Source organism: Psittacula echo, assembly GCF_963264785.1.
Source record: "Psittacula echo genome assembly, chromosome: Z".
Taxonomy (NCBI): domain Eukaryota; kingdom Metazoa; phylum Chordata; class Aves; order Psittaciformes; family Psittacidae; genus Psittacula; species Psittacula echo.
In genome coordinates, this window is record NC_137742.1 from 22934131 (window position 1) to 22951735 (window position 17605).

General features: G+C 37.4%; 1 protein-coding gene across 1 annotated transcript in view; it reads left to right on the forward strand.

The window, feature by feature from the left end:
- The first annotated feature begins 5615 nt into the window (after positions 1-5615).
- The window catches only part of IPO11 (importin 11), an 88298-nt gene continuing 76308 nt past the window's right edge, over positions 5616-17605 (forward strand). The window contains exons 1-3 of the mRNA XM_080636523.1: positions 5616-5975; positions 9269-9369; positions 15242-15314. Of these exons, the coding sequence (XP_080492649.1) occupies positions 5757-5975; positions 9269-9369; positions 15242-15314 (393 nt within the window). The 5' untranslated portion in view covers positions 5616-5756. The remainder of the gene's footprint in view (positions 5976-9268; positions 9370-15241; positions 15315-17605) is intronic.

The following is a 17605-nucleotide window of genomic DNA, read 5'->3' on the forward strand; positions in this document are numbered from 1 at the left end:
AGTTCCCTAGCAAATGTATGGCAGTCCTTGATTTGTTTTTATAACTGACATGATTTTAAAATTTGGATGTATTTAAGTGTTATCAGAAAAGTACCTGAATACTCTTTTGCCTGTATCAAAAAGATTAACTACTCAGGAAAAATATTAAACCAGCATGGCAAAATGTTTGATAAGAGGCTTGGAGTATTCTAAGAGGTAAACTATGTATGCAGATAATTCGTTAGAAAGGGAATTAAAGAACAAATAGTAGAGTAGAGGTGAGTCTTGGGTTTTTGCCAGTGAAAGGAGATAGAATCATAGAATAGTTAGGGTTGGAAAGGACCTTAAGATCATCCAGTTCCAACCCCCCTGCCATGGGCAGGGACACCCCACACTAAATCATGTCACCCAAGGCTTTGTCCAACCTGGCCTTAAACACGGCCAGGGATGGAGCATTCACAACTTCCCTGGGCAACCCATTCCAGTGCCTCACCACCCTCACAGTAAAGAACTTCCTCCTTATATCTAATCCAAACTTCCCCAGTTTAAGGGGAAAAAGTTTGAACCCATTACCCCTTGCCTTATCACTACAGTCCGTAATGCACTCGCATTCCTGTGCGAGGGCAGGACATTGGATTGCTAACATCAAGGAACTGGTATCCATGCTTGTGGTTTCTGAAGATGCCATCTCATTATGCTGAGGGGTAATAATTTGATCTATTGCGTACCTTCTAGGTGTAACTGAGTTGGGTTTTTTTTTTTTTTTTTTTTTTCTATCAGCTGGGGCTTGAGCTGTTGTTTCAGGTTTGTGCGTATTCAGTAGGATGTTGAAGAGCAGCTCTTCCTTTCTGTTTTTTTTTTTTTTTTTAGCAAATGCATCAGGGCTTCCTCAGATCATAACACATGCAGAGGACATACAGGTGCTGTCTGTGATTGGATGGTAATAGAGCTTTTCTTGGATTTGCAGCTGACAGTATTGTACATTTTGTAAGGAAGAGTTTTCTTTTGATTCCTCTCCCACGCAACATGTGCTGCTTAGTTATGATGGGTATGAACCATAGGAAAACAGAAGGAAGTGAGCAACCTTCCTGAAATTGCTCAGTGTTTATTGAGAAGACACAGTCCGAGGCTGATCAGTAAAGATGGGAAATGCTAACCTTACCCAGTGATCAAACTTAGAAGCTCTGGCTGTTGTGATTCAAGGTGCAGACTCTGCCTTCCATCTAAGAAAATGTTGCTTATAAGGTTAACAGACTTTACCAGCTTTTCTATACATGCCTTATGGCTGTGAAGGTACCTGAGAGATGGCAGCTATGTAATATTTGCCTCCTCTGTTTCATCTCTAGGACAGTCTTGTAGAACTTGTTCAACAGTGAGTTAAGCTTTAGAAGCACTCGACAAACTGCAGAGAGAATCCTCATCCCTATGTTGTAACCAATCTGTGGTGCAACCCGTGTCCCTCTGCCTTTGCTGTGCACCAGCAAAGTGTGATTTGTAAGAGGTGCAAATTGTCTTTATCCCACTATATTACAGCCAGTATTCACGGGCCTTTGCTGTTCTGTGGGGCCTGAGAGCATCTGTATGTCCTCTGCATGAGTTATGATCTGAAGAAGCCCTGATGCATCTGTTGGGAGAAAGAAAAAAAAAAAAAAAAAAAGAAAAAAAGGAGGGAGGGGAAAGAGTGATGCTGAAAGGAGAGCAGTGGGGCAGGTAACGACAAATTAAGGGTTCAGAGATCTGGGTTTAAATTCCTGACGTATAGCTGTATTCTGTCTGCAGGAATTGATTTCACAAAGGCATCTGTACATAGCAGTAATTAAACCTGTGTTTTGGGAGGATCCCATTAGCACAAGTTATAAGATGATGCCCTTGTTGAGTCAGTCATCTTTAAAAGTGTATGCAGAGGGTGAGTTCCCAATAAAAATCCTGTTGGTAAGAAAGGAACTTAAGGGGAGACTTTGCAGAGTTGAATTTGTCTGTTAGGACCTAAGCCTGTAATGGTTTGACACTGTTGGAAGTCCCATGTTGTTCCTTCATCCTGTAGCCACTTCTGATGTGTGTAGAAGAGTGCGTTCAGATGACTTGACTTTTTGGCTTGTTCGTTGGTTTTTATTTTTTGTTTCTGTCCCTGTACCACCGGCCTTTTGGGGTCAATTATTAACTTGTTTCTGTTATAATATGAAAGTTTATTCTAAGGTTGCTTGACATTTTGATAAGACAAAGAAACAAAAGATTGATAAACAGGATTAGATCCCAGGAACTTGTAGTTTTGCTTGTAGGAATTATTTTTGCTTGACTGTTCTCTAGCTGTCAGGAATGCTGAAGTAATTTTGAAGGTATGCTGTTGCTTTGTTTTTCTGTATCTGAGTCTGGTAACTGGTCATTTTTATTGAGGAAAAAAAAAAGAAAATAATTGCTTTTTTCCCTCTAGTATTAAGATTGATTTATATGACGAAAAAGAGGGTTGCTGATACCACAGCATTGCATTTTGCTTGGAAGGGAGATCCCTAAGTGCGACTTCTCATTTACTCTTACAGTACTGGTAAGTGCTGTAATTCAAAGTCATGCATCTCCCAGTAGTTGTCACAGTGTTTATTATAAATGCAGTTTGATGAACACGTTAAGCAGACTTAAGGCAGCACTGTTGCAGTGTATCCGTTACACACTGAAGAAGCTGTTTGTATCTGTTCTGCCTGCTTTTTTTCCTGCCTAGCACATTTACTTCTCTAGCAGTGCAGTGTGGAAATGACTGGGAAGCAAACAAAAACCTGCATTTTCCTCACTCCCTCCAGCTTCAGGTATTTAAGGATGCAAGGACGAATAGAGGGTTGTGCTGTTTATTTTGGTGACCATACCTCTTTATATCATTTTAATTTGCTTGTAGCTATCTTAAACTCTTAAGTTCAAATTAGGTGTAGTAAGGCTTGATTTTAAAATAGTTATTTGTTTGGGGTTTTTTAATTAATTTTCTTTTTATATCCAAAAAATTTTAAAAATAAAACTAGTGACTTCCCTGAAGAAAGCAGAAACTATTTAGGGGAATTTCTTAAATGTAAAAGCAGTGGACAGCTTCATATTCTGTTCTGTATGTTCTCCGATTATAAGTTTGTAATAGACATTGCATAATTCTAGTCACCGGCCTTTTGGGAACAGTTGTTAACTTGGCTGTATTGCCATTTGTGCATCTTGCCATTTGTATTTGCTATACACATATGAGATGTTTTTCCAGTGAATATTATTATCTTTGATTTTGTTATTTTGCTTGTGACAGCTTCTTCCAATGTTTTGTGAGGACTGTTTACATGGAGTCAAAAAACAACTGTGCAAATCCATGGAAGACTAAATCTCCTGGGGGCTATTAAATTAAATTTCCTGCCTCTCACTAGGAAATCCTTGAACCACAGTTTTCTGGAGGATGAGACAGCATTATTCAGAAGTGTCACTATGTTAGTGTCCTGACCAGGGCATCTATTGTGGTCTTTGGCAGAGAGAGAACACTGTTAAATAAATTTTTGTTTATTTGAGCAGCAGTAGCTGCTCCAATTTCTAAATGAAAGTAAAAACCTTTTCAAGAATGAGAAGCATTAATAAAAAAGAAGCTTTGTGAATATTTATCTTTTTTCTTTTTTTTTTGTCTTCAGATCTGCCAGCTAATCATGTCAAAATAAGAAAATGAAAAAGTCTCATGTTTTTTGTGTTGTACTGTACTAACTTCTATAAACAAGTCTTCTAGTGTGAACTGTTCTAAGTGAAATACATAAAGCAGTGTTCCCTTGGGTGGAAATGCTCCTTTTCTGGGTTGGATTTGAATGTTGCTGAGAAATAATTTAACTGTCATGATCTTATTTTTGTAGTACCAAATCAATTGTACATGAATGCTCAATAATCCATTTTCTTTTTTTTCTCTCAAACATATCCTTGCAATGAATATTTAGCAAATATCTGGGTATGTGCTGGAGATTCACTACACAGTATTATATGTATATAACAACAACTGTATGTTGCTATACAGGCAGTTTTCCTGTGGCAACTCATTACTGGAGAACGCTATTCAGCAAAAGGCCTTAAATTAGGTTCTCTCAAGTTGAAGAATTTATTTGCAATTTTGTTTACACGCATGGTCTGCGAGCTCATTAAATTCTGGAACTTCTCTGTTTTTAGTTTTGATCTGATAATTGAATACGTACTTCAGAATTATTCTTTATCAATAAAGTCTTGTTTGATAGTATAAGTCTAGATTTCTTTTTCCTCCCCTCCTTCTACACTGACCTTAGTGTGTGCAGTGTTGTTCCCCTCAAATGTTTTCTCTCCTGTCTCCAGCTGCAGTTCTGCAGGGTTTTCACTCTTGCTTCTTAACTATGTTATTCCAGAGATGCTGCCACCATCACTGATGGGGTTGGCTTAGGCCAGCAGCAGGTTTGTCTTGGAGCCACCTGGCATTGGATCTGCTGGATGCAGGGGAAGCTTCTGGCAGCTTCTCACAGAAGCCACACCTGTAGTCCTCCCTGAAAAAGAACCCTTGCCCCAGAAACCCAAATGTGAGAGATAAAGAGATGCCTCACTTGGAAGTATAAAGCAGATGGAGTTACTTGTTTTGTTCAGTTACTGCTGTAAAGAGATCTGATTTTGGTTTCATATGCTTGAAAGTATACCTTCTTTAACTTTAGGACTTAAAATTTTTAGTTAGTTATTCTTGAGGATGATTGGAGACTTGGAGATTGAAAATAGTTAGATTTTATTTTTCTATTTTTAAATTGTGCAAGGCTATTACTGATATAAAAGGTCTTTAATCTTGTTTGCTAATTTTGTTGTTAAGGTGGTTTTCTCAGAAAAGCAAAGTTTTAAGCTTACATCATAATAAAATTTAATTTCTCTAGCTTTTTTATCATCACTGTAACAATTTTACACTTTTTCCCCCCCCTGAAGTTTAGAAAAATAAGCTACTTTTTCAGTGTTAAACAAAAGCAAATTCTCGAGCCAGTTTGAAGAGAAAGTGTGTTTGTTTCTTTAGAAAACGTAACTATAGAAGTATTTAACATGTGTCTGTTATGAGAAGTTTACATATTTTGTAAACAGAAGTTTTTATAGACAGAAAACCAGTAAATTGTTTGACTTCATAGTTGTTTTATGTAAGTTGCAATGCTGTTTCTGTGGTCATTATAAATGTAGTCTGAGTCGGTTGGAGACATTTTGTTTTGCCTTTATAGAGTACAAGAATATGTTTATATTGGAAATTAGGCAGCTGGCATTCTTAGTTAAGCTGATGAGCTATGCTAAATAGATAATGAAAAAATGCAAATATATTGAGGAAAATTCAGTTTTATTGAAGATTTTAATTGTGTATCTATAATTTATTCTCTTTTAATCAGTATAAAATGTCTAGATCAATTTGATAGTAGAATTTAACTGTCTGAAATGGGTAATTTTCTCTTTTGGGGAAAAACTATTCAGAAAATACAAAAATACAAAATACTCTGCATCTTTGTCTCTTTCAGATAACCCCATGGTTTACTCTGCCTTCAGCTGAAGACATCACTAATTGAGGTTTTGCTCTTACCTGTTCTTCACAGGAGAGGTAACTGGTTTAAACTCAAAATATTTCCGTTAATTCCTCAAATCTAGTAAATGTGCTTGTAATGATAGACTTTTGCTGCTGAGAGATTTCTGAAAGCAAAATAATATAATCACTATCTTGACACTGCTTGTGAGTAGGTGTGATGCTATCTTACACAGTGTAGTCTGATGAAAAATTAGCGTGGGGTGTTTAGAGAATATAAATGGAAAATATCAGTATTTGCTTTTTAATAGTGGGTTGTTTTTTTTTTTTTCCTCTCCTTTTTAAGTGTTCTCAGATTTTCATGGATCTCAATAGTGCTAGCACTATTGTTTTGCAAGTCTTGACCCAAGCTACTAGTCAAGATACAGCGGTGTTGAAGCCAGCTGAGGAACAACTGAAGCAGTGGGAGACACAGCCAGGTTTTTATTCAGTCCTGTTGGTAAGATACAGTGGAAAAGTGCTATTTAGTAAACTCTTGAGTAATTTTGAATGTGGCTTTCTATAATATTCTTGAACTATGACCTCTGGCTCAGAGAAGCTTTGAGTCATTATGGTCCATTGACTAGTACCCTTATGATGTGCGTTGGTAGTCATTGTCATCGTCATTATCAAAACAGGCTCTCTTCAGGCATTCGGAAAAAGGAAGAAATGCAACTTCTAGTGGCATGAACAGGTGGGCTGTAATGCTAAACCTGTTGTTGGCCTATTGCAAATTGTAGCTAGTAGGAGGCCAAGAGGACCTTTTACTGCCCCATGAGGTGGGGACACTTGAATATACCAAGGCATAAGCCGCCTTTTCTTTATTTTGGAGGATGGTGTATTACGACCGTTTTCATAGAAGTTCCCCCCTGCTTTTCATCACTACTGAAGCATGATACCCAGCTGGGATTGCTTTCTTTCATGTCAGTGGAGAGAGACTCCCAGGGGAGGTTAGTTGACCAGGCTGGTAGTAAATTTCTTGAAATGAGAAGAGTGAATACTTCCAAGGGTTCTACGACCCTTCATGAAACAGACTCATTAATATGGTGCATGGTGTTGAAGACACAGTCAAAGATGAGAAGCAACTGTTTCAGAAAAGACACTTAGAAATTAACAGTGTTGTAATTCTCCTAATTCTGATGTGTGTGTTTGTAATGGCCTTAAAAACATAGATAAACTGCTTTTCCTACAGACATCTGTCAGTGCATATGATGAGTGTTTCAGAGTTGTGGGGGGACATGTTTTGTTCTCTGTATACCCTCCATTTCATTTGTTTGGAAAGTTGAAGGCAAGTCATAGAATCATAGAATAGTTAGGGTTGGAAAGGACCTTAAGATCATCTAGTTCCAAGTCATGGGACTTAGGCGGGGGGTACAAGAAAATCTTGACTTTGTTGATGTCAGAGTGTGTTTTACCTACTGCCTTTGCTGTAGTGTTTCTGTGGTGATAAACAATCTTGAAAGAAAACAGGAGAAATTGCCACTGACTGGGCATTCTTTATTTTCTGCACATTTGCTGTGAGAGCTTACAGCTCAGGTTGTAGACACGGTGAGCACTCACAGGTGTAACTGAAGTTGATGTTAGTTTTAAATATAGGGGCTAAGAATGCAGGGTTTAAAAAGATCAAATGCTGTTAATTCTGTTAATGTAGTTAAGTAGCCCTGTTTGGGGACATACCAGCCTTTCTTCAAGTATGAAGTATAAACAGTAATCTTCCAAACTAAGTAGAAGTACAGAATCTCTACTTCTTCGTTTAATTTAATTGTGACAGAGGGACTGCCTGGGATAGTTGGCACCTTCTTGGTGGAGCAAAAGAGGTTGGGGGAAAGCAGGTGATTGTAAATAGAGATCTGGTGAGACAGTTAATCTTTGTGGGAATTGGGAAGTTGTATAATTAGCTGTGAGATACATTTGCCTCCAGGACAATCAGGATAGGGAAAATTATAAGGAGCCGTGAAACATGCATCTTTGAACCTACAATTTTTAGTACTTGTTAGAGTTACTAACATTAGCTTCTGTGCTCTTTTGAAGGTGTTACATACTTCACTTCTGAAGAACAGAGCTTAAAAGTCAGTGTCTGTTCTTGAAAAGAACACCAGTTCTTTTCAAAACACCCGTTGTATCAACTTGTGAAGTTTAGTTTCATTCCCATTATTTCTATGACAGTGTTAATGTGTTATATGAAATACTTTATGGTTTAGAAAGTTCATATATTGATACAGAGTGTATAAAGAGGTTCCATTTGTTCCTGTGTAGGCATCTTGTCCTTTTTTTTGCATTTCTTATCCAGGCCCAGTCTAGTTTTAAGGTATTTTGATCTGGGGAAGCTTTCCCTATTATAAATATTTTAACAAAAGGGGGTAATTTGAAGACTCAGTGGGAGTTTCAGAACAAGGTAGGTTTTCTTTTTCCATTTTTAATTTGTTTTGAAGTGCTTTATTTTCATGGATGTGAGGCTAAAGTGGTGTTTGAAGTTTCTTCTTAGTATCATAAAAATGATGAAAGTGAATTTGGAAAAGGTCAAATCTGTCAGACTACCCCTTTTCCTAAATTAGCTTTGTGAAAGGAAGATGTATTACAGATCCTTCCCATGTTGTGTGGTGGTTATCAGTGGACTACAACTTCTGATGTTCTAAAGGTCCTAGGTTATGGAGAAAGCTGTTACAGAAATAGAGTTTGAGAGAAGGTTAAGTTTTGAATTAATCATGAAAATGCTTGAGGGGCTCCCAGGTATCTATAGTACTGAGTTATTTGAATGGTTTATTTATAGTTCTTCAGACTTGGCAGCCAAAAGTAGGAGATGCTGTTGACCTGTATCTCTGCATTTTTTGTGTCCCTTCTTAGTGAGGATCTGAAAGCAATTGATACAAGTGGTGCACTCTTTTTCTACACTGTATAGTAAGACCATTGATGTCGTGCTTACTGGATCCCTAAACAAGGGAGTAATGTCTCACCCCCTCAAGAAGGATCTATGTGATACAGTGGGAAACAGGAGGAAGCCGCTGTTTAAACTAGCACACCTGTATGAAGATTCAGTAGTTTACTTTCATTTTAGCTTTTCCTGGCTGCTAATTTTACGGTGTTACTGTGTAAAATAATCCCTCTGTGTTTGTCTGTATATACATATAGGTACATAAGAGTGTATATGGATGCATACATATGTATGTGTATAGGTGTCTAGCTTTTTAGTAGTAGAAACTGATGTCCTTGAATAAGTATAGGCAACTTTGAGTTGCCATCCTACCAGGTCACTGGTTTGCAATCAACATTGGTAGTCAGGACACTTCTTGACACATTTCAAGATAATGAAGATATCTCCTGAAAGCTGGATTCTGACTAAAATAAATTGTTCTCTATTGTGCAATGCCACAAACTTTTGAGAGCTATGTCATTAAAAAGTCTAACAACTGGCCAATGCTAGTGTTTATTACCCTTTTATTCCCTGCTTAGCCAGATGAGATTAGAAATACATTTGCCCTATATGTTGGAGTTTTTAAATAAATTGGGTATTAAGGCCAGTAAACACTTTTTTTTTTTTTTTGATCTTTAAAAGGTCACGTTTAACACAGTTTCACAGTTCCTGTCAACTGCTGGCTAGTGCATTTTGTTTATATACCCCTGTACATATAGGTGTGACCTCTACATATAGAGGTGTGTGCAGTCATGCATATGCTAGTGCATGTGTTGATACAGTTTCTATGCTGTCTGTGGTGTGTTTAGCAGTTTTTAACTTCATATTTTTGTTTTAAACAGAATATCTTTACGAATCATTCCCTGGATGTGAATGTAAGATGGTTAGCTGTGCTGTACTTTAAAAATGGAATCGATCGCTACTGGAGACGGGTCGCACCACAGTAAGTTCTGATTTTCTTCCACTTAACAAAACCAAATTTAGAAGGTTACATTTACCAGACTGGAAAACAGCAAATTCCGTGGGTGACTGAAGTTACTTAATTCATGGTGAAACTGGTGTCATGTTTCAACACCGGATTCATTAATGAACTATTTTGTCTTCATATTACTTCTTACAACTCTATTCACGTGCCATTTTGAAAACTGTGTCAGAAGGTTATTTTTTTGAAGTGATGTCATAAGTGTCAGAACGTTAACACCTGAACTTTCTGATAGTGGCATGTGTGAAAAGAAGTCTCTTGGAGAGATTGTTAAGGAGCTATTTAATGTGACTCATAATTCATTTGGAATGTATACATGAAATATACAGTAGCTGTTACAATAGCAAGTTCTGGTCTATTTTTTTTTTTTTTTCTTTTTCTGATATATGGGTTCCAATAATGCATGACAAAAGGTTCTTCAAAGATGCTTAAAATGTAACCAGTATTCTTGAGCACTACGTCGTTTACTTAAGTTATGAATGGTGCTATTATAATTTGTAATACTTACAGAATTATATCCTTCTCTGTGTTCTGTATGAAGTTTTTTATTTTTCCTTTAAGAAGTAGGTGTAATTTCAAAGAGTTTGAATTTTCCTTCACTGTTTGCAGGGGCTAGGAAAGACATAGAAGTGTTCCGTCTGTTTCTTAAAGGCTAGTAATATAAATAGGTGGAACATCAGTGTCAGGTCGTGTATGGTGTAAATTGGAATTCCAGGTCCAGTTTTAATGGCTCATGAATGTAGGCTAGTTCACAAAATATGGCATTGTTTTCATTGTGTTCTTTGTTTAAGAGAGTTTAATGTGTTTTGCCTTACATTGTAAGCTTTTCCAAAGATCTACCCAAACGGGGGAAAGTGATGAAATTCTGCATCTGCAGGACATTTTAAATACTGTAATACTCCATTATTATGTAAAGCACTAGACTTTTTGTATATACAGATTAGTATGTAATTGTGAAACATCTGCAAGTGTTTAGATTCTTTTTTATGCAAAAGGAAAATGCTATCTTTTGCATGGTATCTGGCGTTTTTGGCTGTTCTGGTAAAGTGATGAGGTAATGCTGCTTACATTACTGGTACTTAACAAGCGTTTATTCAAAGCAATTAAAATATGCTAATATTTTTAGATAGATATTAGTAGCCCTTCTGGTGAAAAAGATGTGGTTCATTTCCTGCAGAAGTAATGATTACAGTATTACTGTTTGAACAGAGGTGAAAATTGAGTGGCAGTCTTTCAATCTAGTTTTCCTATTGCAATTGTTTTGTGATAAAAAAAAAAAATAAATCATTGGCTATCATTAAAGATTCCATGGGGTAAATCTATATAAAATTTCTCTAGTTTTTCCCCACGTCATTTTTCTGCAAAAAATTTGATGTAATGAAAGTATAAAATAATGAAATTAAGAATTAAAGAATTAAGAAATTATTGCCTGCTGTTAAAGATTCCGTGGGGTAAATATGTATTAAATTTCTACTTTGTCTAATTGTTTCACCATTTCTAATTTCTTTCTATATTTCTTATACATGACATCTTGAAATATTTTGCACTCTCTCAGGTCTCTTTTCTCATAGCAGAATATATGAAGAGCATTTTGAAAAGTGCCGCTTTTAAGCTGGGATTTCTCAATCAATTTTGTGAACCGATTGTGTTTTAGATTGGAATTTTTGAAGGTTTCATTGAACAGGCTGCATTTTTGTTGTCCTTGCAAAATTCTTGCCTTTCATCTTGCCTCTCACATCAGCAGCTGTCCTGTGTCCATCCATTTAGTGCCTCAAAGCTTGTTCTGATCTATCCAGCCTGTTTCATACAGCAGGTCTTGGACTGGCAGGTGACTCCTCTTGAAGCAAAGGACTGATTGTTATATCCATGTCTTTCTGTGGGATGCTAACTTAGGCCTATCTGCTTTACTGAGCTGTCAATTTTCACAGAATCTAAGGAAAAAAATCATACCATTAACATTTCTGCTCTTTGCCAAATGTAGTTGAACTGTGAAAGGTAGTTTAAAGAATTGTGAGAATTGGAGGAGTGTACTTGCAGGCAGTTAATATGGTCATATAACCTTTATGCTCAGATATTTATCTTGAATTTTCAAGGACTTTCCCAGTAATTTGGATGTCCCTTCAGCAGTAGTGTGCTGAAGTTATTTTCAGTTGAATCAAGCAGGACTAGTTTTACCCTTTTTCTGCTCAGCATTCATGGTTTCTCAGCTGCTACTACTAAAAAGCAGGGAAATTGATCATGAATTCTTTGGACAGTATAGTTGAGTGTTCGATTACGCTGAAGTACTTAGAACACTGAATACACTTTTTTTTTTAAAGAACAAGTGGTCCTTCTGAGATATTTTGTGCTTTGCACATGTTTACTCATGCTGTCTGTCCTGTTCACTGTTGATTATCTACCTGCCTTGGAGTTAACGGAGAACTTTTCAGTGAGAGTGGTTTTAGAGATGAGCCTATGAACTTTCTCCCTCGTGCTTTCACAGGCAGCTTTCCAGATTGCTGTGGAGAAGAGCCTAGGGTTGTCATAGCCTCTTTTCAGGCACAATTTGGCCTATTTTTTGAAATTTGTTGCTAGCCTCCTCAGAATGTGGTCTCACTTTATGATTTTGTATGTGACTTTATTTTCTTCAGAAATTGGTTTTCTTGAATTTGAGTGTTAAGTGTTCCTCTTGAACATGTTTTTGACTTTTACAGAGAGTTACGGTTAAAAGCTGTCTTTTGTGGACTGTGTTCTCCAATTTGATTACTGCATTGGAAACTTTAATAGTATGTCTCAAATCCATATTTATTTGTTTGAATAATAACTATAAATAACTGTTCAGATTTGTATTTCAGATTTATGAAATACATTTTAAATACCTCGATACATGTTTCCCCATGCCACAGAAAAAGATCATAGAGTCATAGAATGGTCTGGGTCAGAAGGGTCCTTAAAGATCATCTAGTTCCACCCCACCCTGCCACAGGCAGGGACACCTTCCCCACGACCTTGTTGCTTAAAGCCCTATCCAACCTGGCAAGATCAGAAACTTTGAAATTTCAAATTGTGAGACTGCAACATGACACTTAGGAGTTCACTTCTAGGAGAACTTGTTTTAATTTCTAGTTGGATGAAATTCAGTGCTGAAGGGAAATAACTTCATAGAATTGTAGATTCTTGGAATACCAGCTTGAAAGAGACCTCAAGGATGGTTGGTCTGACCTTTCTTGGCAAATCATGACCCAGACAGGATGTCCCAGCACCCTATCCAGGTGAATCTTAGAAGTGCCCAACATTAGGGAATCCACCACTTCCCTGGGGAGATTATTCCAATGGATGACGGTTTGCATCATGAAAAATTTTCCTGTTGTGTTCAACTGAAGTCTCTGCAGGAATTAACTCGTGCCCATTACCCCTCATCTCTTCCATGTGACACCTTGTTTAAAGTGAGTCTCCATCTTCTTTGTGGCCACTCTTTCAGCGCTGGCCTTGTTGAATGATACACATGCTTCCTACCTTCTGGCCTGCCTAGAACTTCTGTTTTGATGGAGCTGTGGGCTTTTTTTACAGTGTCTTAAAGGACGATAGAGCCGCCGCTGCCTGCGGCCGTGCCTGTGATTTCAGCGGCGAGGGGGTGTGTGTTTGTGTGTGTGTGTATCCATCGGTGTCCAGAAGATGTCGCCGTGGCACCGGGTAAACGTCTTTGGCCCAGTGGCACTTCATCTGCCTTGTTCTCTTAGGTTCTGCTTTGTTTTATTTCACTGCTCCTTGACAGCTTTGCTTATCGTAAGATTCTGTATTTGAGGTGCTCATCCTTATGAGTCTATTTCTTTTCCTTCCCTTGTTTTTGTTTATAGTGGCAAAAAGCTTAATTACAACGTTTTTATCTATAGTAACAAATTCAATGCTTACTGCTTATGGGATATGCATATGATATGATTAATATAATTATAAAAAGGTAATTAAAGCAAAGGCCTCATGAGTTCACAAGCAAGGAAAATGAGACATACTAAACCTTCTTTTTTTTTTTTCTTTTTTTTCTTCTATACAAACCAGGTTTTAGGTGCTTTCTGTTATTGCTGAGATATTGTACAAGTGACATTTAATTGAGATGAGGTTTCTTAATCCTTTAATAGGTTTCATGTTTTAGGTACCCCTTAAAATATGCCTGTATGTGTGGAAATTATATATTGCATTTTGTATTAAAAAAGAAAAAGGGACCACATAAATTTATTTCCCTAAAATGTCATCTAGTAACTTTGGAGTAGTAATTGAAATAGTTCTCTTCAGAGAAATTTTTATTGTTGCAGAAATCTCTGAACTTTACCCAAAATGTTTTTAGGCGTAATTTAATTTTGTGTAAAAATACCTTATTGCTTAAGACTTGATAAAAAAAATCATTTAAATATGGTTCCTGAGTGCTGTCAATTACCTTTGAAATTAAGATTTAGCATGCAGTTCTTAGTCACCAGTGAAACGATAAATTTGCTCTGCTTGTGTACTACTATACTTAGACTGGTAAGTCTTTGATTAAAGAAACAGTGAATACTGGTGTTATATATGGGGGGAGGAGGGAAGTGAAGACTAGAATATTGTTGCAAATGTTTGAGCTTAGAATAAGTGCTACCTCTACATTTTATTATTTTGAGATGAATATTTAGTATTTGCTTAGATTAGTATAAAAGCTGTGTTTTGGGGAGCTTTAGGCATAATTTTAAATCTCACTATATGAAACTAGTAGGTTAGCGCCTGTACTTGAGGTTAGACAACACGAAGTGATTGTGTTGGTGTGTTTAATCTTAAATTCTAGTCACTAAACTTCATTGCGATGTGATGATGGCAGGCATGCTTCTAAATTGTTGCAATGATAGGTGAAACAGTTTCAGTTAAACAGACTTGTGTCATCATTTTAGTCTTTTTATGTACAACAAACGGTTTTCTAGATGTTATTAGTAAATGAAAGTGGATTTTATCTGATTGTATAGTCTATAAGTACAAACAAAGAAAAAATAAGTTATGATTTGTGCCTGGAACTTAAAAGAAAATTACTTGGGTCATATGAAGTCTGATGTAGTACAAGAGTAATACGATACTGTAACTTGTAGTTAAACTGATACAAGTCCTTGAAGTATAAAGATATCATAAACCTGCACTTCAATGAAAATTAACCTTAATGGTTTAGAATTTATCTCTCTTACTAGTTTTCCATACATCTTTGAAGATTATATGAACATTTTTTTTCACTCAAGGATATGATTGTTTAAAAGATCCATATTTTAAGTGTAGCTATATGGCTTGCTAATAGAAAAGGATTTGTAGTAGAAAAGGATTGCTTTTGCAAAGAGAGTTGTTATCTGGTACTGTGATTGCCTTATACTGGGCAAGTTTTTGTCATTATCCATTAGTATATATGCGGAAAGTCATGCTCGAGTCATCCATCCCCACAGTAAAAACTGTCTAACTGTGTAATAACAATCAGCTCATAGTTCGTATAGTTTTGCCTTATTTTTGTAATATATCTGGGTACCTAATTCTGTGAACTTTCTTTTTTGCCATTTGTGTTTGCAAAGGCCACATCAAAACCTGAGGTTAAAAACCCTCATAAATATCTCTGTTTACTTTTTTTTTTTTTAATATCTTTGAGATAGTGGAAAACCAAGTGATGTTTTCTGGGTATTTTATCAAACCGTCACTTTTGAGAAAATGGTGTACAGAAGTAATCTTCAGTCTAACACAGATGCACAAATGGAAATGATAATTTAATTTCTGTGTCTAGTAATAGAAAGTTTTTAAAATCTGAATAGTTGGTTTCTATTGGAAATGAAATAATAATCTAATAAATATATCCTGACAGTGCTCTTTCTGAAGAAGAAAAAACTACATTGCGTGCTGGACTTATTGCCAACTTTAATGAGCCAGTAAATCAGGTCAGTGGTGAACAATTATTAATCTCCCAGCAAGTGCTTGTGTGGGTGTAGAAATTGGTTTCTGTCTTCAGAAAGTTTCAATTTGCATGTTGCCTTTTGGACAGGTCTTTGTGTTGAAGTGAGATCTTTCTCCATAGATCATAATTCATGGAATTATTTAGGTTGAAAACAGCATGTTCTGTCTCCTTAGTTTGTTTTTGGTTGCAGTGGCAGTTTATGTAGTCCCTCATTGTTCGTGTAGCCATTTGGTGATGTAGTTCAGGGAATGAATGCAGCTTTGAAATAACCTGTGTTCCCCAAGTGATTTTTCTTTTTTTCATCTGTATCTGTTCTCTGATCTGACTCCCAGTATAGCCCTACAAGGAAATGTGGTATTGGTGTAGCAGGAATGAGCTGCTGAAAATGCTGCTGCATAAACCCACCTTAGCAATATTGCTGTCACATCTCTAATTACAGCATTAATAAATTTAAATAGGCTTCAATTGTATAGTGTCTTGTCTTGTATAAAGTGACTAATTATAAGCTACTATTTTGATTAGAATAGGGATTTATTGTTAAATTTATTATAGAGCTAACGTTAGGGGCTCAGAATATGCATATGCTGGATGAATCAGTCTTTCTTCTGCTAACTTATTCTTACTCATGTAAGTATGAGATTCTGCAAGGAAGTATTTGCTGATATTTTAAGCTAGGTCTTAAAGAACTTTTTCAAGAAAATGAAGAAAAGGGTTATATAAGGTAAAGCTTAAAATAAAAAAGCAAAGCAAGCAAATTATGTTCTGCAGACAGTTCAGTTTCAGCTCTCTCAGGATTCCTCAATGGGATGAATGTTATTTGTAGGATTAGATCAATGTATCAAAATTAGGGTAAAACAGTCTTTGTAGAAGACTTTTGTGCAATGACAATTTTGACTTTATTTAAAGTTTTTATTTCAAATGCAGTTTTAAACAATGCGGGTAGACATAGAAAATATCTTTAACTTCATAATGCAGCCATATTATCAATATAAAAAATATGACCAAATAATAATAAATGTAAAAATATGACCCATGGATGACCCAGGGAACTACAGACCAGTCAGTCTCACCTCCGTGCCTGGCAAAATCTTGGAGCAGATTCTCCTGGAAGGAATGCTAAGGCACATGAAAAACAAGGAGGTGGTTGGTGACAGCCAGCATGGCTTCACTAAGGGGAAATCCTGCCTGACCAATTTGGTGGCCTTCTACAATGGGACTACGGAACTGATGGACAGGGGCAGAGCAGGTGACATCATCTACCTGGACTTGGGCAAAGTGTTCAACACTGTCCCGCATGACATCCTTGTCTCTAAATTGGAGAGACATCAATTTGATGGGTGGACCACTCGGTGGATAAAGAACTGGCTGGATGGGCGCCCGCAAAGATTTGTGGTCAATGGTTCAATGTCCAGTTGGAGACCAGTAACGAGTGGTGTCCCTCAGGGATCGGTGTTGGGACCAGTCTTGTTCAACATCTTTGTCGGTGACATGGACAGTGGGATTGAGTGCGCCCTCAGCAAGTTTGCCGATGACACCAAGCTGTGTGGTTCGGTTGATACGCTGGAGGGAAGGGATGCCATCCAGAGGGACCTTGACATGTTTGTGAGGTGGGCTGATGCCAACCTGATGAAGTTTAACCATGCCAAGTGCAAGGTCCTACACCTGGGTCAGAGCATTCCCAGGCACAGCTACAGGTTGGGCAGAGAAGAGATTCAGAGCAGCCCTGCACAGAAGGACTTGGGGGTGTTGGTCAATGAGAAAATGAACATGAGCCATCTTCAGTGTGCGCTCGCAGCCCAGAAAGCCAACTGTTTCTTGGGCTGCATCAAAAGGAGTGTGGCCAGCAGGTCGAAGGAGGTGATCCTGCCCCTCTACTCTGCTCTCATGAGACCTCACTTGGAGTATTGTGTGCAGTTCTGGTGTCCTCAACATTAAAAGGACATGGAACTGTTGGAACAAGTCCAGAGGAGGGCCATGAGGATGATCAGGGGACTGGAGCACCTCCCGTATGGAGACAGGCTGAGAGAGTTGGGGTTTTTCAGCCTGGAGAAGAGAAGGCTGCATGGAGACGTCATAGCAGCCTTCCAGTATCTGAAGGGGGCCTCCAAGGATGCTGGGGAGGGACTATACGTTAGGGACTTAGTGATAGGACAAGGGGTAATGGGTTAAAACTTAAACAGAGGAAGTTTAGATTGGATATAAGGAAGAAATTCTTTACTGTGAGGGTGGTGAGGCACTGGAATGGGTTGCCCAGGGAGGTTGTGAATGCTCCAT